General features: G+C 39.4%; 1 protein-coding gene across 25 annotated transcripts in view; it reads right to left on the bottom strand.

The window, feature by feature from the left end:
- The window catches only part of ANKS1B (ankyrin repeat and sterile alpha motif domain containing 1B), a 1,270,775-nt gene that overhangs the window by 302,344 nt on the left and 945,490 nt on the right, over positions 1-22,941 (bottom strand). For all 25 annotated transcript variants that reach the window (XM_012469266.3, XM_012469273.3, XM_012469264.3 and 22 more), the window contains one exon: positions 22,219-22,371. In XM_012469266.3, coding sequence (XP_012324689.1) covers positions 22,219-22,371 — 153 coding nt within the window. The remainder of the gene's footprint in view (positions 1-22,218; positions 22,372-22,941) is intronic.

Genomic DNA, 22,941 nt, shown 5'->3' with positions numbered 1-22,941 from the left:
TCAAAGGAAATTCTTACTCAGCAGTTGTCTCTCCATCATCTAGCATAGTGCTTGGCACATCATAAGTAGATGTAAATGATTATTGAACTGGATTGATCAGACTTTACCAATCTCACTGATTTACAATTATACATATGCAAAGAAGGGTCATTTTGAGACCACAGTGCTATTAACCTAAAATGCCTAATAATCTCTACAAGGATACACAATTTGAATAATTATACATTTGATGGGGTTATAAGGAAAGTTTGGAAATCATCTTACACCTTCTAGAAATATTCCAAGTCAAAATGACTAAAGAAATTTGTTATTTCATCTTAGTTCTAAATCATATATCAGGAATTCCAGGTTTGTGAATGTGTCATTTAATTGCATATTATTAACAAATAGTACAAAGATCTTTCCTGAGGACTCACTGTTCTGAGTGGCTTCTATAGCTCTGTAACTGATGTTATCAGTTAGCCAGTAAAATCCATTCCAATTTCCTCTCTCTTGCTTGCTTTCTCCCACAGAGATTGAAAAAAGCTAAGACATACGTTCCCAGTCTCCTGGAATTTGGACAGTGGCCATGTGACACGGTCTGGTCAATGAGGTGTAAACCTAAGTCTACTGGAAAGATACTGGAAGAACTTTTGACATCTTGATAAAAGGAACACACATCTCTATCATTGCTCCCTTTCCCCTTCCTCCATCTGGAAATGCAGATGTTATGACAGAAGCTGCTGTAGCCACTCTGCAGTCATGAGGTGAAAAACACAAAAGCATGAGGACAAAGTGCCATCATGCTAAGGAGAACAGAGCAAAAAGACAGAAAGGCTCTGGTCCTAAATGGGACCACTAACAAATGTCCACTTCCATGCCTTTATCTTTAACATAGATGGGATTATTAGTTTTAGGTCATGAACTACTTTCTACCCAGGTTAATGGTTTTTAACCCTGTTATACATTATAACCACCTGGCGAACCTTTAAAAATTGCATGCCTAGGACCCATTTCAACCAATGAATGCAAAAATCTGGGGATGAGTCTGTGCATCTATGCTTTTTAAAAGTCTCCTAAGTTATTCTTATGTACAGTCAGGATTAAGAACTGATCTTGACTCTTACTAGCAGTTGCCTTATTCAACACTATTCAATTGAGTAATCACTATGCACTTTTAAATGTGTAAGTAGTTGCAGTACATATAAGGACATATAAGAAAAATGCAGGTTTATAATTTAGTAGTCATGGTGTATAATATTTTGTGTAATGTGCCATTTATACTCCAGGGTAGTAGAGCCAAATGCTTATAGAGACTTTCTCTGCTGATCACATTTAAAAATTCAAATTAATTTACAAAAGTAACTTGTATCACAAAAAATTAGCTGGACTTGGTGGTGTGAGTCTGTAACCCTAGCTAGTCAGGAGGCTGAGGCAGGAGAATCACTTGAACCTGAGAGGCAGAGGCTGCAGTAAGCCGAGATCGCGCCACTGCACTCTAGCCTGGGTGACAGAGTCAGACTCCATCTCAAAAAACAAAAACAAAAACAAAAACAAAAAAATCCCAAAACAAAAAGTAACTTGTATCATTATTGCTTTAACTCCCCTGCACTCAGTTGTGTGCGTGCGCTCACACACATTGCTGTTAATAATCGGAGCAAAATCAGACTCCTATGATTGACTATCATCTGATTATACCCTTTACAAAGTCAGGAGCCTTTTAATTATCTTAGATCCCCTTTCCACAGAGTAGAAATCAATATATGCTTGTAAAAAATTCACGACTTGTAGTGATTCCTTTTAGTAGGAAAAGCTTGAGCAGTAAAGTTGCCTGTGCCCTGGAGAAGTGCTGAGGACTGGAAATTCCTCCAGCTTCCAGTTATTTGGGAAGACCCTTGGGTGTTGAGTCAACACTGGCAGGTGTGAAAGGCAATGACACTGGGGCTGGGAGAGGATCCGGCAGCCAATTAGCAGCTGCTCGTTAGAGCTCATTCTAGACTGCTGTGTGGCTGCACATTCAGACATTCACAGACACCCCTGTCACAAATAGGCCAGCTGGAGCTCTGCAGTCACATAAAGCAGCAACAGGAGTGGAGAAGAACCCTGTTTCTCAGGAAGGCCCTGCATGCAAGAGAGGAGCAGGGCAGAGAACAGAGTAGAGTTTGGACGCTATAGCTGTGGACAAGCTTTCAGAAAAAAGGAATTGAGCACCTTTTTTTTTTTTTTTTTTTTTTTTTGAGACATAGTCTTGCTCTGTTACCCAGGCTGGAGTGTGATGGCTCACTTGCAGCCTGACCTCCTGGACTTAAACGATCCTTCCACCTCAGCCTATGGAGTAGCTGGGACCATAGGCATTTGCAACCATGCTCAGCTAATTTTTGTATTTGTTGTAGAGATGGGGTTTCACCATGATGCCCAGGCTGGTCTTGAACTCCTGAATTCAAGCAATCCACCTGCCTTGGCCTCTCAAAGTGCTGGGATTACAGGTGTGAGCCACTGTGCCTGACAAGCACTTTAATCTGAGGAGTCATAGAGTCATATGCATGTAAAGTCTTGTCAATGAAAGATAGGAAGACAGAGAGGAGCTGGAGGAGGACATGATATTAAGCCAAGCATTTAAAAACTACCAATGAGCTAGGAATCAAGCAGAGTACATTCATTCATACATTGATCAAATACTTTTTGAACATCTATGTGTTTCAGGTGTTGAGAATGCAGAGGTGAGCATGTGTTCCCCAGGGTGAAGGACACTGGAGGAGATTTAGGGTTATGAAAACAAACAAACAAATAACAAACACACACACATTCAGGGTAACATGATAGAAATAAATGGTCAGGAGATACCACCTCAGTTTGGGCGATGAAGAAGGCCTTGACCCAACGAGGTGACACCTGAGCTGAGATCATGTGGAAGATGTTGGGGCTTAGAAAACAACACTCCAAAATGAAGGCCTCAGAAGTAAAAGTTTTTCTCTGACCTTCTCCTGCCCTCCTGTTTCTCAGTCCCATTCTCTCCCAAGGCTAGCCATAGAAACTAAAATCCCACTTCCCCAGGGTGGGTCATCAAAACCAGACCTCATCTTCCCCAAAGCCAGCCATAAAAATAAAAATATTACTCTAACTTGCCCTCCACCTTTCTATGTGAAAACTGGCCACAAATTAATTATCTGACTTATCTCATTTGACTATAGGTCATAAGACCCCCATTCCAGAGAGGGTCTTGCCCCACACCCAGAAGGAAGGAATGCATGCTCAGAGGGGCCAAGAAGAATCTAGACAGACAGGCCTTCTTGGGTTTCCTCACTCAGTCTACTAGCATTAGATCAGAAGTTTTTTTGATCCAATAAGATTTCTGCACAGCTGTCCATACTTTGTTGAAACTAAGTTTATAAATGAACATTCTCCCCTGTGTTTTGCGGTCTTCATCCTGAAGGCTCCCATGTTTACATGCTAAATACATTGGTATGCCTTTTCTCTTAGTAATCTACTTGAATGTGAGTTGATTTTTCAACAAACCTTTAGAGGGCCAACGGCAACTTTCTTCTTGGCCCCAACAAAAGAGAAGGATGGAGATGCATGTAAAATGGTCCAGGCAGAAGGAAGAGCAACTGTAATGGCCCTGAGGCAGAAACATGCTTGGAGTTTGCAAAGAATCAGATGATATCCAGGCTAGAATCAGAGCAAGGTCACGTCTGGAAGAAGTGGAAAAGGCAGCAGGGGTTAATGATGAGCATGTGGCCATGGCTGGGCTTCAGGAAGGGTGAGGTTTTAGGTCTTTGTGTTCTGGTCTGAAAGGGACTGAAGTCCCACTGGGTGAGCTGCGCAGGGCACATCCTGATGCAGACAGCCCGTTGGCTCTGACAGCAGCTCTCCCATCCTCCCAGCTGCAATGACTGCCGAGTTGGCTTTGCTTTGAGTATTTCAATCACACAGGGCCTGCACCTCCCTCCATTCCCTGGGGGTGATTTTGATAGTTTCTCTGTGTGCACAGTGATTCTGAGGCAGGAGATACATGAGGGACTGCAGCAGCATAAGTCAGTGGTGTCAACGCCTGACAACTACCATGACTGAAAAAGTCAGATTCCTGAAGTGACTTCATTTATATTGCCATATCCTGACAGAATCTGAGGCCGCTTGTGGTCTATGAACACAGTATCATCTTATATCTATGGAAATAAAAAAGAATGGGAGGGTTTTTTTTCTTAAGCAGAAGGAAAATATTAACTCAAGACCCAAACTGCTTTATTCATTTGTGTAGTCCCACAATGCCTTGCTTATACAGTGATTTCACTGATTCTAGAACACACACTTTTTCCTCGTTTACCATCTGTGAAATGATAATGCATCTTACAATCCACAGTGCCTCACAATTACCATCACATGGTTGTCATAGCCCATGCCCACGTGCTTGGTCATAGCTGTTCATGTGTTGAGTATAATTGGCATTTAAACTGTGTTCAAAATGATTACATTATAATTTGGCATTAGTAGGAACTCAGTACTTGGAAAGACACAAATACAGTAGGGAGAGGATAATTTGATATTTGTGAAGCAAATATCTTCACTGGAGAAGAGACTGCAATGACATATTGTCTTTAAAAGCAGTAACCATGTGCATTATGGGTCTGAAGGAAGATATCCACAAATGCATGAAGCCTTATTATGCTTTGTTACTGCAATATATGAAAAAGATTACATGTTACATGCCAAGGAACTCAACAAAGGCAGGAGTAATTAACAAAGCCCTCTAAATGAAGGAAATGTTCAATCTGTGTGAGGCTGTGATGGGTTTATATGTTGGACAGAATCACCATAAGGCACTGTGTCACAGTTTTATTGGCAGCGTTTCTTTCTTTTGTAGGAATGCATAACATAATGATGTATCCTATAAAGGATGGTATTTCTAGATTCCATGAAATGGAATGGAACAAAGTAGATGTTTTTAACTTTAGATGACTAGGGCTATGCAAATACTAGACCTCACTTATCCCATCATGTTCAAAATGTCTCTGCAGTTTATTTACATATTACCAAAAAGCTGTCCACTTGAAAACTTATACTCAGCATTGTGTCCCAAGCCAAGGTAAACCCAACTAAACATTTTTGGGCAACTTGATACTCTTGGTTAGTGAACTGAATTTTGTCAAAAGCGTCTATGGAACACAGGCAGATGATTGTGGAATAAATGGCCTTAATAAAAAATAAGCTAACTGCTTCGGCAATTATTTCTAATTCAGTTTAAGGAGGCCACTGTGTTTTAGTGTCTGATTTTGAACATCAGGGCTAAAGACCCTGAGGCTTTTTTCCTTTAAAGTGCTCTCAGGTCAGTGTGAAAAAGCTGTTTGCCGGGGGAGCCAGTTGGAAATGGAAGAAATCATTTACATTCCTGCTGTGGGCGAGTTGTCAGTCATTGTGTGTGAAGCCTGTACCATCATTTTTCACCTATATCTACACAAGGATACTGTCTTAAAGATGATGTAGTCAAGTTCTGTGACAAATAGCAGGTCAATAGCTGAGGACACGTTGCCTGGCATGTGGTAGTAGAGAAAGGGCACAAGTCTGTTCCCCAAACCCCAGGCGGCTGCTTGATGTAATAGCAGGTTGTAAAGTGCAAGAGCTTCTGCATGAAAAGATAGCCTTTACATGTGGCACAGAGCGCAGAAACATTTTTTGGCCAGACATTGGTTTTTCTCAGCCATGGATCATAATGATTGCCAGTAGAATCATTTGTTTTAAATGCAAAGAAGAGCTGAAATGCTCCTATGTATCATTGCTTCTGGAGATTTCTAGAAATGTGTGCTAGGTAGCTCAATTTACCATGCCCAAATGGAACTGTCGATTTCTCCCTCCAAATTTTCCCTCCCAAATATTCCCAATCTAAAGAAACCTCAGGCCCAAAACATTTCCACTTATCCATAATTTCTTTGATTTCTCTCCAGTCAATATCACCTTCATCACCTCTATCTTCCTCGTAAATCCTGACTCAGATATTCTCACGTTCTTCACCATGACCACTTTAGTACAAGGCGCCACCATCCCTTTCCCAGACTACTAGGTAAATGTCTCAGGTAGGTTTTCGATGACCTCCATCCCCATTCCCACAGCAGCCAAAGTGAGCCTTTCAAGCATAAATCAAATATATCTCCCTCCTGTTTAACACCCCTCTGATGCTCACTCTCACACTGAGATTACTATGCAACCCCTCTCCACGGCTCACAATACCTGGTCCTTTCACATCTTTTCTACCAGCCTTGTCCTTGGCTTATGCTACTGCAACCACACTGGCTTCCTTGCTGTTCCTCAAACAGGCCTGGACCTGCCTCAGGGCACTTGAACTTGCTGCTCCCTCAGCCTGGCATGCTGATCTCTGTACAGCTTCTTCCCACACTTAGTTCAGATCTCCTCCCAAATGAAGCCTCCTCAAAGAAGTCTTTCCTGATCACCCTCCTGAAGATCTGGTCACTGTCTATCCTCCTACCCTGCTCTATGTTTCCCTATAATATGTTCCACTAGCTGATACCATATTACAACCTTAATGTTACCCGTTTCTTGTCCTTGTCCGTCTCTAGAAATTAAGTTCCATGAGAGCAAGGGCTCTGTTGGTTCTATTTCCAATGCATTTCTAGAGACTAGAACAGTGCCTGGCATATAGCAGGTGTTCAGTAAATATTTTCATCCAATATAAATACTGCATATACTTCTTCCTATGTCATCTTCCCAGCTGCACACTTTCTAGGCATATTGGGCCCTCACAGAGATGGATATAGAGTGTAGACTGTCTTTCAACTGAAGCATTTTACCCGACATGCCAACTGATGGCAGCACCCAGGGATGGCAATGAGATGGTATGTGCATCACCCAAGAGGCCCTCCACAGTCAAGTAGGTCACTGAAGTCTGTCTCTGATGACCTTGCCTCCCACGCCTCCCTCTGTGTCTTTCTTTCCCATTTTTCCCCTGGCAGCAATTCATTCAGTGGCTATTTTTAAGCATCTGCTTTGTGAAGGGCACTGTGTGAACATAGAGCTGAGCCCTCCAAAGTCAGATCTTCAAGGAGTTTGGTGTCTGGTGGAAGGGAGGGATGAACCCAGATAAATATAAGGGCTGTGAAAAGGTGAAGTGTCTTGCCCTGGTGGAATAAGGAACTAGAAATTGTAACTGGCTCATCTGACTCTGAGTCCAGCCTCTTAACCACTCTGCTGCCTGCAGCCCACGTAAGCCTGCCTTCCCTCTGGCCCTTCTCTGTAGTTTGAATCTTTGTTCTAACTCCTCCTTTTCCCTTTCTCTACATTCAAAGTACCAAATCCTGCCCTTCTTGGTGAAGTTCTACATCAGCTGATGATCGGATCAGAGTTGTTCACAGTAAGTGAGAATGATTCATAGATTTAGTTCTCCTGGGTGGGATTTGCACTGTAGCTTGTTCATCCCCGCTGCAGCCAGTCACAAGGAGAAACGCCTGTGGTATTATCTGTTTCTCTATTTTTTTGGGGAACAGTGGGAGAAAGGATGCTAGCTGGGGTCTGCTTATTTATTGTGTCTTTCTACCTCACCCTGCCTCTCAGACTTCCATGGACCAAAGCATGAAGTAGGTCTGGCCGTTGGCCTTTCTCCTTCTTTAGTACGATTTCTGAAGGGAAGGCAGTATTCCATTTTTGGCATTTGGGAGGTGGTAAAAGAGGCACCCTCTCTGTTCTCTCTCTCTCAGTGGCCGCCATGAAGAAGAAATGGAACTACCTAAGGCAGCCATCCTGACAGACACTATTGGAAACTTTCTCTGCAAGGCTGAGAACATGAGGGAAAGACTGCAGATGTTCATTCTGTTGTTAAATGTATCTCTGTTGCAAGACCAGCCTAGTGTACTGCCTTTCATGACACAAGATATCTGTGAATATAAAATAACAGGGACTGGTGGCTTTTCTCATCAAAATTCTACCCCTTTTCTTCAGACACTTCTTCACCTGTAAAATGGGAATGGCAACAGTGTGCATCCCATAGGGTGGGGTGAGGGGAACTATATCAGGATATATGACATATACAATGTCAGCACTTAGAACACTCTCATACAAAAGTGTCTTTAGGTCAATCAACAGATATTTATTTGCCACCTCCAGTGTGCTAGACCCAGTTCTAGGACCTAGAGATACAGGAGTGAACAAAATAATCCATGCCCTGAGGGGGCTGATGGAGGTTAATAATCATGATTGCAAAGGCATAGCCAGGATCCAAATCCCCGCAGTCCAGCTCCGGGTCCCCAGTCTCCTCCATGACTCCACAGCACCTCGTCTTCACTGAGCGAGAGAATGCAAATAATACACTTGAAATGATGTTGTGAGTTGAGAGCCTGGACCTCAGGGATAAAGACCTATGCTTGGAAGCCATCTACTTTGAAGCTGCTAGCTAAAACCTGTCCAAGAACGTAACACTGGGAAAGGAGGTTTGAGAAAAAATTCTTGAGCAAGATTGACATTTAGTGAAGGGGAAGATAAAGGAGGAGGTACTAAAACAAACTCTCATTATTGTTATCATCACAATTATTCCCTGTGCTCATCTAGAGGAGTCAACTAACCTAAGAAACCAAACTCAATTTAAAAAAATTGGTTGCATACCCACTCTGAGGAAAGAGTTGGTGTGCAACAAATATTTGAGCAAGGCATGAAATGATTCTACATTAGACAAATGTTCTAGAATTTGATTTTCTAAAATAACTTTGTTTGATGGTCAATGAACTCAACAAACAATTTTCCAGCTTTTTATACATCTAGCAATTCCATGATCACACAGTGTGTTTATCGTCTAAGTTATTATTCTCTAGTTACTGAATATTGGTTGGGGTTCCTGTACCCCAGTTTTCCATACATTTAGGCATCCTTGCATGGTACTCTATCCAGGTCTCTTTTTTCCCCCAGTGAGCTCCCACTAATCATCTTAGATTTTCCGAGATGGTTTTGATTTTACATATTTTGAGTGGGGGCTTAAAACAATAAGATTATCCATAATTCTAAAATTTTCTCTTCTTTTCTCTAATTAAAACCTTTGTGGGCCAGGCACGTTGATTCATGCCTGTGATCCCAGCACTTTGGGATGCCAACGCGGGAGGATCACCTGAGCCCAGGAGTTCAAAACCAGCCTGAGTAATATAAGGAAACACCATCTCTACAAATAATAAAAATAAATTAGTCAGGTGTGGTGGTGTGCACCTAGTCTCAGCTACTTGGGAGGCTGAGGAGGGAGCACTGCCTGAGCCTGGAAAGTCGAGGATGCAGTGAACCGTGATCGTACCATGGCACTCTAGCCTGAGTGACAAGTGAGACCCTGTCTCAAAATAAACAAAAAACACACCTAAATAAAACAAACCCCAAAAACCTCTGTGGTGGATTGATTGTAGTAACCACCCCATTTCTTCACCCTTCCCTACTTCCAAGCTATTTACCGTGTGATTTTGCAGTTGTTCCTATTGATAGGTGAACTATATCCTCCCCTCCCAAGCTGATTTGGGGTTTTCCATACAGCTTCCTTTGGCCAAGTGTTGGCAGATGTGATGTAAGTAGAGGTGTAAAAAAGTACTTGCTCATTTTTGTTTGTTTCTTTCTTTGTTTTAAAGACATGCCCAAGATGGCATACTAGAGGGTGGGGCACAGGGAGTCCAAGCTGTTTCAGCTGAGACCATCTCAGGTCAGTCAACCGTCAAAAGTCAGAAGACTGGAGCCAACTGCCACATGTGAGGGAGGCAGCTGACATCAGAAGAAATGTGCAGCCAAGCCCAGCCTAAATCGCTGACCCACAAACTGTAAGCTCAGCTAAACAAATGCTTATTGCTTTAAGCACTTCATTTTCAGACAGCTTGTTCCATAGCATTGTTTGGGCAATGGATAACTGATAATGCTTCCCATAAATCTTAGGAACTTGGAAGCTGCCCCTCCATTTGGCCTCCTTTAAGCAAAAAATTGAATGCTGTTTGCAAAGCATTGTATAAAATGCTTTATTAGATTATCTTATTGAATCCTGACCACAATATATAGAAGACAGATAAAAAGTTATTATCCAAATTTCAGAGGCAAGGAAATTGAGGCATAGAGAAGGTTAAGGGACTTGACTGAAGTGCTTTTTAGAAAAGCAGAGATTCCACAATCAGTCTCTAAACCTTGGAAGACTGCTTTAGCCACGGCCGCCTGCCATTTACTCTTTGGTTTCTCCATTCTACCTGTTCTGCTGCCTACGTCTACCCCCTAAGTAGAAGAAGATCTTGTGTTCCCATTTGGGATACAGATACCCCTTTCATACTAGGTTTACCTCTAATATTTCTCTCCACACCACTCATGTAGATGGTTGTCTTCCTCATTAGTCTGGACATTTTTTTGAGAGTAAAGACTATAAAATACTTATATTTCCCCCCACAACTCTATGCAGTAGTTTTTTTTTTTTTTCTCAGAACCTGGCTCTGTGTGTGTGTGTGTGTGTGTGTGTGTGTGTGTGTGTGTGTGTGTGTTTGGTAAACTTTGGAGTCTGAAGTTGCTGAAACTTTCACTGGCAACAAAAATTTTTTCTGCTCCCTTCTTCCCCTCCTTCCATAGCCCATCCTGGAAATGCCAGCCCTTCTACCCTGATAATGATGCTAAGAGAAGAGCAAGCATCCGTATATCACACACATAGCAGACACTTTAGCAAGATGCTCATTTGATTTCTATCAATAGCTAACGATGAGAAAATTAGTTGCCACTGAGAAACATTAGGCTACAGACACCAGCCTCCCTTAATTTTAATTTATATTGTCAAGTTTGGGCCATTCTTTTTTTTTTTTTTGAAAGAAAGAAAGAAAAAGAATAAAGAAGAGGAGGAAGAGAAAGAGAGAGAGAGAATGGGAGTATTGCTTTCTTGCCCAGGCTAGAATGCAGTTTAGTAATGGGTATTGAAAACCTCTTTTATACCAATAATTATACTTGATGTAAACAGGAAGGAATAAGGGAAGAAAATAACAAATGAGCAGCCAACCAATATTTCATTTAAACCTATGAAATGCTATGCGATTACTGAGGAGTGATTTACTTCCAATTATGTAGTCACTTATGGAATAGATGTGAGGTGGTAATGTATGTTTTGTGTATTTGAAGTGGAGAGTTCTATAAATGTTTATTAAGTTTACTTGTTCCGGGTCTGAGTTCAAGTCCTGGATGTCCTTGTTAATTTTCTTCTCATTGATCTATAAAATCGTTAGCTCTTCTTGTTACATTGATCCTTTTACCATTATGTAATGTCCTTCTTTGCCTCTTTTGCTCTTTATTGCTTTAAAGTCTACTTTATCAGAGGCGAGAATTGCATCTCCTGCTTTTTATTTGTTTATTTTTACTCTCTGATTGGTTGATAAATCTTCCTCCTTCTCTTTGTTTCGAGTCTTTATGTATCGTTGCATGTGAGATGGGTCTGGATGTAGCATACCAATGGGTTTTGGCTTTTTATCCAATTAGAATATATATAACTTTAATACTGGCATTTGATGCTAGCTGGCTGTTTTGCCCATTAGTTAGTGTAAATTTTTCGTTGTGTTAATGTTCTTTTCTTTTTGATATATTTTTGGAAAGGCTGATATTGGTTGTTCCTTTATATGTATAGTGCTTCTTTCAGAAGCTCTTCTAAAGCAGGCCTGGTGGTGGTGAACTCTCTAAGTACTTGTTTGTTTGCAAAGGATTTAATTTTTCCTTCGATTATAAAGCTTAGTTTCGCTGGATAGGAAATTCTGGGTTGAAAGTTCTTTTCTTTAAGGATATTAAATATTGGTCCCCACTCTTTTCTGGCTTGTAGGGTTTCTGCTGAGAGATCTGCTGTAAGTCTGATAGGTTTTCCTTTATGGGTAATCTGACCTTTCTCTCTGGCTGCCCTTAGTATTTTCTCCTTCATTTCAACCCTAATAAATCTGGCAATTATGTGCCTTGGGGTTGGTCTTCTTGGAGAATATCTTTGTGGTGTTCTCTGTATTATCTGGAGTTGAATATTACCCTGCCTTGCCAGGTTGGGAAAGTTTTCCTGAATGATATCCTGAAGAGTATTTTCCAACTTGGATTCATTCTCTTCATCACTTTCAGGTACACCTATCAAACGTAAATTAGGTCTTTTCACATAGTCCCATATTTCCTGGAGACTTTGCTCATTCCTTTTCATCCTTTTTTCTCCAATCTTGTCTTCTCGTTTCATTTCACTGAGCTGGTTCTCGATTTCTGATATCCTTTCTTCTACTTGATCAATTCGACTGTTTAAACTTGTGCATGCTTCGCGAAGTTCTCGTGTTGTGTTTTTCAGCTCCATCAATTCACTTATATTCCTCTCTAAATTGTCCATTCTCGTTAACATTTCGTCAAACCTTTTTTCAAGGTTCTTAGTTTCTTTGCATTGGGTTAGAACAAGTTCTTTTAATTCACAGAAGTTTCTTATCACCCACGTTTTGAAGCCTGCTTCTGTTATTGGAACACACTCATAATCTATTAAGCCTTGTTCTGTTACTGATGAGGAATTGCGATCCCCTGTAGAGGGAGAGGCATTCTGATTTTGAGTATTCTCTGCCTTTTTACGCTGATTTCTTCCCTTCATTATATATTTATCCATCTGTTGTCTTTGTAATTACCGACTTTCTAACTAGGTCTCTGAACAGACATCCAACTTGTTGATTCCCAGCACCGAAATCTGAGCAGTCCACTGCACCGGCCAAAATAGCGGTGTTAAGATTGATGGTGCTTTTCTGCCCGGGAATCTCCGGACTCTGCACCAAAAACTGGCGCGCTAAGGCACCAGCAAAACTGCCGCGCCGGCCACAAGAGTCGCCCTGGCGACCTGTGGGGCTCCTCTGCTGGGAATCTCCTGGTCCGTGAGTGGCAAATATTCATCTGAAAGTGTGGCGTCCTCTCGTTCTCTGCACTTTCACTGGGAGCTAGGAGCCCGAGCCGCTAGTGATCAGCCATCTTGGATCTCTCTCGAGTAGTTTTTTTTAAAGAAAGAGCATATTCACTTTTATGGTAGTGGTTCCATAAAACATATAAAAAGGAAAGAAATACTCTCCTAGAGAATATGTGCATATTTAAAACGGCACTGCTTTTCAAATTAATCTAATTGGTGGAATACACAGTAGAGAGTTTTCCTCATTTGGTTAAATAGTTTTAGTTATACAGTATTTGAATGTAGTGTTTGACTGAATATGTCTACAAAAAAACTCTCTTAACTCATTTATAGATTAATTCTAGAAGCAGGGATTAATACAAAGCTGGCAGTGAGTAATTTCTGTTTTGCAGTTAGTTTCTGCGTTTAAGAAATGGCTTTATGGTTCAGTAACTTGCCCTGCACTTTAGGTATGCTACCACCAGATGGCAGCAGGGTGCTAGGCATAAGGCTTGTAAGTAAAGAATTTGTGTTTTCTGAGATTCAAGGTAGTAGCTCTTTCCTTCAGTTCAAAAAGATTTCAGATCACTGATTTCCAATTTAGCATAATGCATTTTTTTTTTTTACTAAAATGGCTTAACCGAAACTCTAAGCCATCCTAAAACATCTTTAGAACAGATATAAATCCTAAGCTACAAAATCACCTACCTCATTATTATTTCTCTTCTCTTCTCTAGCATCTAATTGTTTCCGTAATGGCTTATACACCATAATGGCTTATATGGATCTCATACTCCTACCTTAGTGATAGTGTTAACCATTATAATTTACTTTGAATCTTTATTATCAGTCTCTGCCATGGCACTGTGTGTTAGTTTTCAAAATTCTTACCTAGTTTTTCTCTAGGTAAAAAAAACCTATCTGGCATTCCTTTCCTCTAATACAGCAAAGGTTATCTTTTCAGTATTATCTGAGACCATCTCTTAAGATCAAAAGTATTTCTCCACCACAGTGGCATGAACACTGTTTATTTGCATTTCATGTATGTATTGGCAAGTATGAAGTACTTTGCTTTTTTATTTTCTATACTATATAATAATCTACTAGAATATTGCCCCTCTCAAAGCTCTTCGAAGCACAGAGGCAGTTTACCATACTTTAACAGAAATATAGCTGGATTTTTTTTTTTTTTTGCAACAGCCTCTGCCCTAAATATTTCAAGAAAAGACTTCTTTAAAGAAGAAAAATCATCATGCCAAATTAGCAAGATATAGGAAAAAAGATAACGGAGCAAAATACAGGGAAAATGGTAACTGAGTTCATATATGAAGCACTGGGAGTGATTCTAGAAGGTTCAGATTTACAGGTGATAAATTGAGAATGAAGCCATCCCTAACTGCTGAGCCACTACTCTGCTCTGTTCTAAGGTTCTCTGCTTCAAGAACAATCTGTGAGGCTGAGGGTTGATGCTAAGGATAGATGGTCAATTCTCATGTAGCTGGAGACAAAAGACACCAGCAATTCTGTACCTGAGCACAGCCAGAAAAAAAGGAGGGGAAATGTTCAGCTTTACCCTGAAAGTTGTTACACAAAGCTGAGAGAGTCTCTCCCTCTCACATTCACCAAACCCAGGAGTGGAAAGATTTTGAGCAGGAGTAAGCCGTGAGGGTTTGGACAAAGCTGGTAGGGAAAAATGATATCTGCTGGGCATACTGGGAGGCTGAGAGTCCAGGGCAGGTGAAAGGGATTGGAGATGGGAATGAGGGAGGACAGCACCTTAGCAGTAAATTCTGGAACTAGAGTTAGCACATCAAGCAGGGCTATCTATGCACCCAGGGTGAGTTCTGGCTGAGAGAAGCAGATGGCAACTAAGCTGTGAAAGCAGGGCAGCTATTTATTACCCTCTATTTACAAATGAGAAACTGAGTCCCAGAGCAGGTAAGTGACTTCTTCTAAAGTCAACATACTGAGAGGTGGATATAAGATTCAAAGTCAAGTGACCTGATTCCAAGCTAAAGATGAAAAAGAGAGGGCACGTTTGAAACTCTGACACACACACTGTATGTCCTACTCTTTGCTTTATAAACAGTAAGTAAAATTTTCAAATAATGGAAGCTTAGCCTTTTAAGGGTCAAACGGAAGCAGCTTTAGCCACTGTTGAAAAGCACTTCTGAAATGTATTATATTTGCCCTTGGATCCTTTGAAAATTGACTGTAATCTACTCTCTTCTTGGTACATGGGTTATAATTATAAAAATTGACTATATTTATGAACTTCTAATTCAGTGATACCCTCAGGTTCTATGGAGGGTTTTTAAAAAAATTAATTTTTTTTTTTTTTTGCTGCCCCACCTAATACATTCATGGCTAGAAATAGCTGTGTAGCAGAATTGGCTGAGTCAGCTCCTCCTTCTCTCACAGCCAGCTCTTCCTTCTTAAGTGTGTCAGCTGCTGGTCCTTGTCTACTGCTTCTGATCAGGTCATTCCCCTGATTAAAATCCTTTAGTGACTCCCACTAGCCACTGGTTGCGTAGTTTGCAAACCAGCCTGCACATGAAAATCACTTGAGGAGCTTTTAACACCTCTGGATACTCAGGTGCCAACACTAAGAATTTCAATTCAATTGTTTAGGTATGTGACCCTCACCTACAGGGATTAACATAAGTAGCATGAACTTTTGCTTCTGGCCAAGATGGAATGATGGGGGCTAGATTTACCTTTCCAATGGAAACAACTAAAAGTCCAGATGAATACACTAAGCAATGGTTTTCAAGGCAACGAACAGGAAGCATTGAAGGACAGTGATCCCTGGGAGATGAAAAACAAACAATGAGCCCTGCAATTGCCCCTGAGAGAATTTCTAGGCCATAGAGTAGGGAGGAAGAATTGAGAAGGAGTCTGCAAGATTCCTTAAATAGAAAAGATGAAGCAGAGAATCCAGGGAGACTAGGGTGGCTAGAGTTTGCCAGGCAGAGTATCAGAGAGGAGACAGTTCTGATCGCACATGAATGTGTGGAAATGGTATGAAACCAAGAGAAAAACTAGCTGAAAGATGAGTGAGAATAGTCCTTAAAGCTTAAAATGGACTGGCAACACTGAGATTTGCAGACTATTCAAACTGGGAATCCCTGAAATTCAAAGGGCATTGGTCAAGTACTCAGAAGCGTGTTGCCCAGTGGTGGGGAAGTATTGTCAACAGACTAGACAATACTCTGGCCCTGCCTAACAAACCTTAAAAGCAAGGTCTAAAACATCCAAGACTATTCAAACAACTTCCCTGTATCCCAGAGCAATACCCAAAAATATTTGTAGGAATAAAAAAAAAATCCAGCACCCAACAAGGTAAAATTCATAATGTCTGATGTAATAAAAATTACCAGACATGCAAAAACATTAAGGAGAAAAATCAAACTCAAACTGACACAGGTGTTAGAAGACAAAGACATTAAACCAGTAATTATAACTGTATTCCATATGTTCTACAAGTTGGAGGAAAGGCTAAACATGTTTAATAGAGACAGACAATATAAGAAAGACCCAAGTCTAACTTTTGCAGATGAAAACTACAATCTCTGAGATGAAAAATACACTGCATAGTAATAGTGACAGATCAGCTATTCTAAGAAGAAAAGATTAGTGAACTTAAAGACATAGCAATTATCCAAATGTGTCAAAGGGAGAAAAAAGACTGAAAAAAAATGAATAGGACATTGGTGAACTGTAGTCCCACTTTAAAGGACATAATACTGATGTATCTGGGGTTTCCAAATGAGAGGAGAAATAAGAAGGTGAGTGATAGAAAGTATTTTGAAGCCAGATATAGTGGCTCATGACTGTAATCCCAGCACTTTTGGAGGCTGAGGCAGGTGGATCACTTGAGATCAAGAGTTCAAGACCAGCCTGGCCAACATGGTGAAACCCTGTCTCCACTAAAAATACAAAAATTAGTCAGGTGTGGTGGCACGTGCCTGTAGTCCCAGCTACTTGAGAGGCTGAGAAAGGAGAGTCGCTTGAACCTGGGAGGCAGAGTTTGCAGTGAGCTGAGATTGTGCCACTGCACTCCAGCCTGGGCGACAGAGTAAGACAACATCCTAAGTGTAGCCAGGGCTGGGGAATCTGACCCATTATGTACAGAGGAACAACAAAATGGCAGCAGGTTTCTTGTTAGAAATAATGCAGAAGAGAGGCTAGTGGATCAATATCTTTAAAGTACTGTTACTTTAAAATGCTATACTCAAAAAAAAATTAAGTATTTTTTTCCCAAAAAGAATTAAGAGATAATGACTAAAAAATTTCCAAAATTGATGACAATGATAAGTCTCATATTTAAGAAGCTCAAAATCTTCACACATAGAAAACATGAAAAAATGATACCTATGTATGTAATAATTGCTGAAAACCAGTGAAAAAGACAACATCATAAGTGTAGCCAGGGTGGGGGAGAAACTGACCCATTATGTACAGAGGAACAACAAAATGGCAGCAGGTTTCTTGTTAGAAATAATGCAGAAGAGAAGTTATCTTTAAAGTACTGTTACCTTAAAATTCTATACCCAGCAAAACTATGTTTCAAAAATGAGGGCAAAATGAAGTATTTTTCGGACATACAAAAGCTGTGAAAATTCATCACTAGCAGTCTCCCACTATAGAATAATGTCAAAGACAGTCCTTCAGGAAGAAGGAAAATGATACCAGATGGAAATATGGATCTACACAAAGTAATGAAGAGCTTGGCTTCAAGGGTGTGTGACCTATGTGGTTACACAAAGTCCTGCACATAGAAGGGCCTTGTGCTAGCTTTGATGTTTTGATGTTACTGGTTTAAAATTTTTAATTCTTTTTGAACAAGGGACGCTATATTTTCATTTTGCACTGGTAGCTGGTCATGATGAAGAATACTTTGTAGCCCATAGAGGTGGAGACAGAGGCTGGAATGTTGAGGTTGACTCTGAGGATCCAGGCCATATGTTCAGGCATGGAATAGGGAAGAGATGGAGGTAGCTTATTTAGATAAAATTTGGAATGTTTTAATTTTAATCAGGAGAGAGGTGAATGAAGAGATGTCCACTAAAATAAAAAATTTTAAGGTAGCAATTTCTGGGTAATTAGAATATAATTTTCCTTTCTGCACAGAGATAGATCATAAATGGCTATAATCAGAGAGTTTCAGTTTTTTCTGAAGTTAATTTGTTGCTGAGTATTCAAAACTGTCTCTTCTTTCTTCAGGCCAAAATGCCTTGTTTTGTGTGTGTGTGTGTGTGTGTGTGTGTGTGTGTGTGTGTCTGTTTTAGTATTTCTGGTATCAACATTTTAATAATGTCTGTTCCATAATATTGACCTGGAGGTACTGCAAGAGTGTAAATTCACTTTACATGCAAAAGAAAAGCTGTATTACTTCCAATGGCATTTTAGTGATTAAATACATTTTATTGTAATATAATTCTATCTCAGTTTGGGTCAAGGCTCCAAAGTTGAGAGTAGTATAGTAAGTGTGGACATGCAAAAGATGCTGAAAGATAGTAGAAATAATAATGTCAGACCTGGCCCATCACCACCCTCCAGGAAATATATGAAAGGGCTAGAAATCAATGGAAAGTATATATTTATTTGGGAGATTGTTTATCCTATATGAGGACGTATGTCAGGGTGCTTCTCCGAAAACTTGGGCCAGCTGAGGGAAGCTTCAAGAGAATCCCTGGAACAGCTTGAAATTTAGATGCAGGGGGTGGAGTTGGTAGAGGCCAGGGGCTTTACCTGATATATGCCTGGAAAAGTCTAAAGCTCAGAGGTGGTATCTAGCTGTCCTGAAGGCTTGTGGGGAGCCAGCTGTACTGCATATAGGTATAAATGCAGTGCTTAAATCCGCAGATGATTTATAAAGTTTGCTCTACACTTGAATACTCACATCTAGTCATTTAGTTGAAGCCTTTGGCTTTGATTAAAGTTGTTAATATTGGAAGTGTTGACTGATGTAGCCTCCCTGGTGTGGAAATATGAATATTTCTCATTTACTATGTCCCATAGTGAAAGCATAACCTTTTACTTAAAATAATTGGTTTGAAAATGGAATTAGAACATTCATCCTCCCCATTCCTCCCCTGCAATTTGTGAATTTACTAATTATTATTCTTGGTTATGAGCATAAATTACCATTTACCTTTATACAATATGTACATGCACACACACACACATACTCACAGAATGCAAAAAAAATTAGGAAATAAAGTTAATAGCAATTTTAGCAATGAGAGTGGTATAGATAGAAATGTGAGTTTATAATGCTGATCATGAAATAAAACATCAAAGTAGGTAATGAGTCTAAATCTGATACTCATAGGATGATAGCTCTACTGCATTTAAAGCAAATAAAGTAACATTACTCAAGAATTAATGCAAAATTAGAAGGTTTCCTTTGAAAATTTCTTAGCACATCTTCAAGTGGTTAGATTATTACAAAATTTCCCGGGAAAGCTAGAAATTAAATCAACAACATCGAAAGAAAAAAAATCTGACAGTCCTAAATGAAACCGTGATGTAAATATAGTTTCCGAAGCTATTAGGCAAGAAGGAAATGATCTTCTAATCAATTCACTTTTGCAAAAATAATGCCAGATTATTTTCATGGGGCATGTGAAATAATTTTCATGGGACACATGTGGGTATTGCTACCTTAGCAATCTTATTTACTTCTACCCAAAGGTATTTAAAAAACAACCATTGATGCTGAAATTATTTGTAATGATATCCGCAGTCTATCTCCTCATCCTCCATTCTCTTCCCCTCCACCAGCAGACTTCAGTATCAAAGGCAGGCTACATTTGCACTTCCCTTTTCACTTGACATAGAACAACAATTACTGGAGCAATCTGGTTGCCTTAAAACTAGCGACTCATTACAATGATTCAGGATGTGAACTTCCCTAAAAGGCTTTGCTCTAAAGCAAGGTGACTGTACATTCTCTTTCAGGCTAGAAAACAACAAATTGTGCATTCTTAATATAGGATTATTTGACCCATATATTATACAAGACGACCTCATATCTGGGTACCTCTCTCAATAGTTGGGATACCAACAAAAGTCTTGAATTTGAGATTATTCTTTGTAATGCAATTCTTTGTAAGCCAAAAGGCATGCACACATTTTGCCTTTTTCTCATTTTAAAACCCAGTAACCAAGAACCGTCACATAAACTACCCAATTCTACTGGGCATAGAAATTTTGTTTTCTGATTTCCAAGTCTAAAGGTTCAGATCAATTTTTGTCCATAATTAACATGGACATAATTAATCTGCTGAGTTAAATGACTTATACAACCTCACCATCAAGAGTGGAACTTGCCCATAAAAGTTGTCACAAGGAAAATTAAATTCAATCAGTTTACTTTAAGGCAAATGTATAGAGTTAGTGGTAGACACAGATGGCATGCTCCAGGCCAGAGGATTTTGGCCTCAAGGTCTAGGAGACTGTGACTATGTTTTCAAATTTGATACAATGATTGTGACAGGCACTTCTCCCTGTATTGAAGTCAGAAAACCATTAAGAGCCAACGTGGGTGGAAAAGACCAATTTTCTGTCTTAACTCAAGGCTGATTGGCCTTATGGGTGGTGGTGGATCAGTCCCTAAGCCCTGGCAGTAAAGCGTGGGGCCATCATCCCCGTAGTCATGCAGCTGTCTACAACGTCTGGCTGCAGTCACTAAACAAAGATCTCTAGACCACAGGTACCCCCAGCATTGGGTAAAGTGAGTGCCCAAACCTACATCTTAAACACTAGTTCAGGCATTTGGATTTTGAGAGACATAGAGCCTCACATTGTAAATGATCCTTGCTTCAGTGAAAACATATAATAGAGTCCTATTAAAATCCATTATTTACAATGGGAGATTACTGTTAATACTAGCTAGGTGAGTGATTCATGTGCTACCTATTATAAATATTAATTCTTCAGTGGGTAGCAATGTGATTCAGAAAATGTTACATAGGAATATTTTTCAAGCTATTACATTAATTCATTAACTGAGATGCAACTTAAGTTGGAAGCTTGTTTGGTTGATCTATGGAAGAAGGTAGCCCTTTAACAAATATCTATGAGTAGCCATGTGATGAGTGTCAAGTTCTTGACAGAGAATTGAAATCTTAGCCTGATGCAACCAACAAGCAATACAGTTTCAGTCAAATCCATTGCCAAACACACTGAATGAAACTAACCAAAGGTTTTATGTTACACAATGAGTTTCTTCTGAAGTAATGATAGCTCTTGTGAGGGCATAAGAAACAAAAAGTAAAGAAAAAGTTGCTTATGGCAATGGAATCACATTAATTTGTCTATTTAATGTGACTTTTAGATTCAAGAACAATTTCTGTACGATGTTCTAGAAAAGACATTCTTTTTTCAGAAAGACTTTTAAAAGCAAGGAATAATTAGTTACTAATAATAACCATCATTTAAAATAAGCAATGGCATGTAATGTGTGGAACCTGGACTTTTGGAGAGAAAGTAACATAAAGAGTAGAATAGAGCACTTTTGAACTAGCGGAAACTTATTTACTTTATCTTTTAGTTCAGGAATGCCATTTTCACTCAATCATTTACTATAAAACTAAAACTTTTTTAAAAAAATTAAGTGATTTCTCATTGTCACTGTTAAAAAGGAATGTTTATAATGCCAAATATAATTAAAATGCATGACCATTTCATGTTATGTTTTCATCTAATTCCTTCATTTATGCTAGAAAATCACAAAAGTAAAAATGCAGTGAGAAGAGTATCAAAATCATTTATGCAGATTTAGTTGATCTCTTTGGGCTTGACTCTATGGCAACATATGTTGGCCAGTTTTCATAGGAAATATATGCTAAGTGTATAAATAAAACAGAGACAACATAGACACTAGCTTCAGAAAATAAAATTTTGATAACACAGCAGCCTGTTTAGTAAGAATAAAAGCAGTCTCTTGGAGCATGGGATTCGTATATGTGATTAAGAAATGGAGACAAGGAAACATGATAGCGATAGAAAACCAAAAAATGATAATTTAAATCTTTAACAGTGAATATGAACAAAGATCAGAATAGGAACCTATTTATTATCACATCTATATCCTATAACTGAAAAAAATTTCCTAAAAAGGAAAACATGAAAATGCTTGGAAGATTTTCTTGGATAATGCAAAATACCCTGAGAGTTCTCTCTTTCCCTCTTAGTTCCCCCACATCAAAACTTCAAAAGTCAATGACTGGAGCTTGAGAAAGATTGATATCTAAAACAGAAGGTGTATCTATAAATCCCTGTTAGATATCCAAACAGTTATAAATAAAGAAAAATAAAATTTCACTTATCAAGGGTTGAATGGCTAAGGTGTCACTAAGAGACCAACTTACATTAATAAGTTCAACCTCCCAGATTTTTTTCAACAGGTCCATCGATGTGTAGCCATTAATTAGAAAGGCTTTGGTGTAGTCACCCAGTTCAATGGAATCCAGCCACTCAGCTACAGAGGTGGGATGGTAGCCATCATGCCCAATGGGTCTCATCTGTAATGAAGAAAATTACATTAGGATTAAACTGTATACTTTGTGTCCTAACAACAGAATGCAGATTTCCCTTTGAAAATTTACTTGATATGAAGAACAGATCTTTCTGGAGAAGGACATAAGGAAAAAGAAAATACTTTCTGATGTATTTTCACATTTCTAAATCATTAATAATTTTCACACTGAATTAGTTTTCAAAATATACCCAGAAATTTCCAATTTAGCTGCTAGATTATCTCTATATTTGGAAGAACTAAACATGTCAAACTTCTGTCATAGACATTATTGGCATTCTGTCGGGTGGAATTCAAAATGATGTCAGTTGAATAGTATTAAATTCGATGCTAAAGGCACCAGGAAGTGCACTTTGAACATGTAGATGATAATTCTCAAATGCACAGCATCAAAGCATGTGAAAACACAGCATGACTTAAACATCCAAAGGGAATTCAGGCTTATGCAAGACATGTATTGGAGGTAGAGCAAACATGCTGGAGAAACATACTGCTGCGGTGAACCAGTAAAGGAGAGGCCTTTGGGTATTTTAAGACCATGTGTTCTGCATCGACT

The sequence above is a fragment of the Aotus nancymaae genome, unplaced genomic scaffold, assembly GCF_030222135.1.
Source record: "Aotus nancymaae isolate 86718 unplaced genomic scaffold, 86718_ANA_hifiasm-v0.15.2.pri h1tg000016l, whole genome shotgun sequence".
NCBI classification, from domain to species: Eukaryota; Metazoa; Chordata; class Mammalia; order Primates; family Aotidae; genus Aotus; species Aotus nancymaae.
Note: the sequence above shows the minus strand (reverse complement) of the source record. Positions and strands in the feature narration are given on the sequence as shown.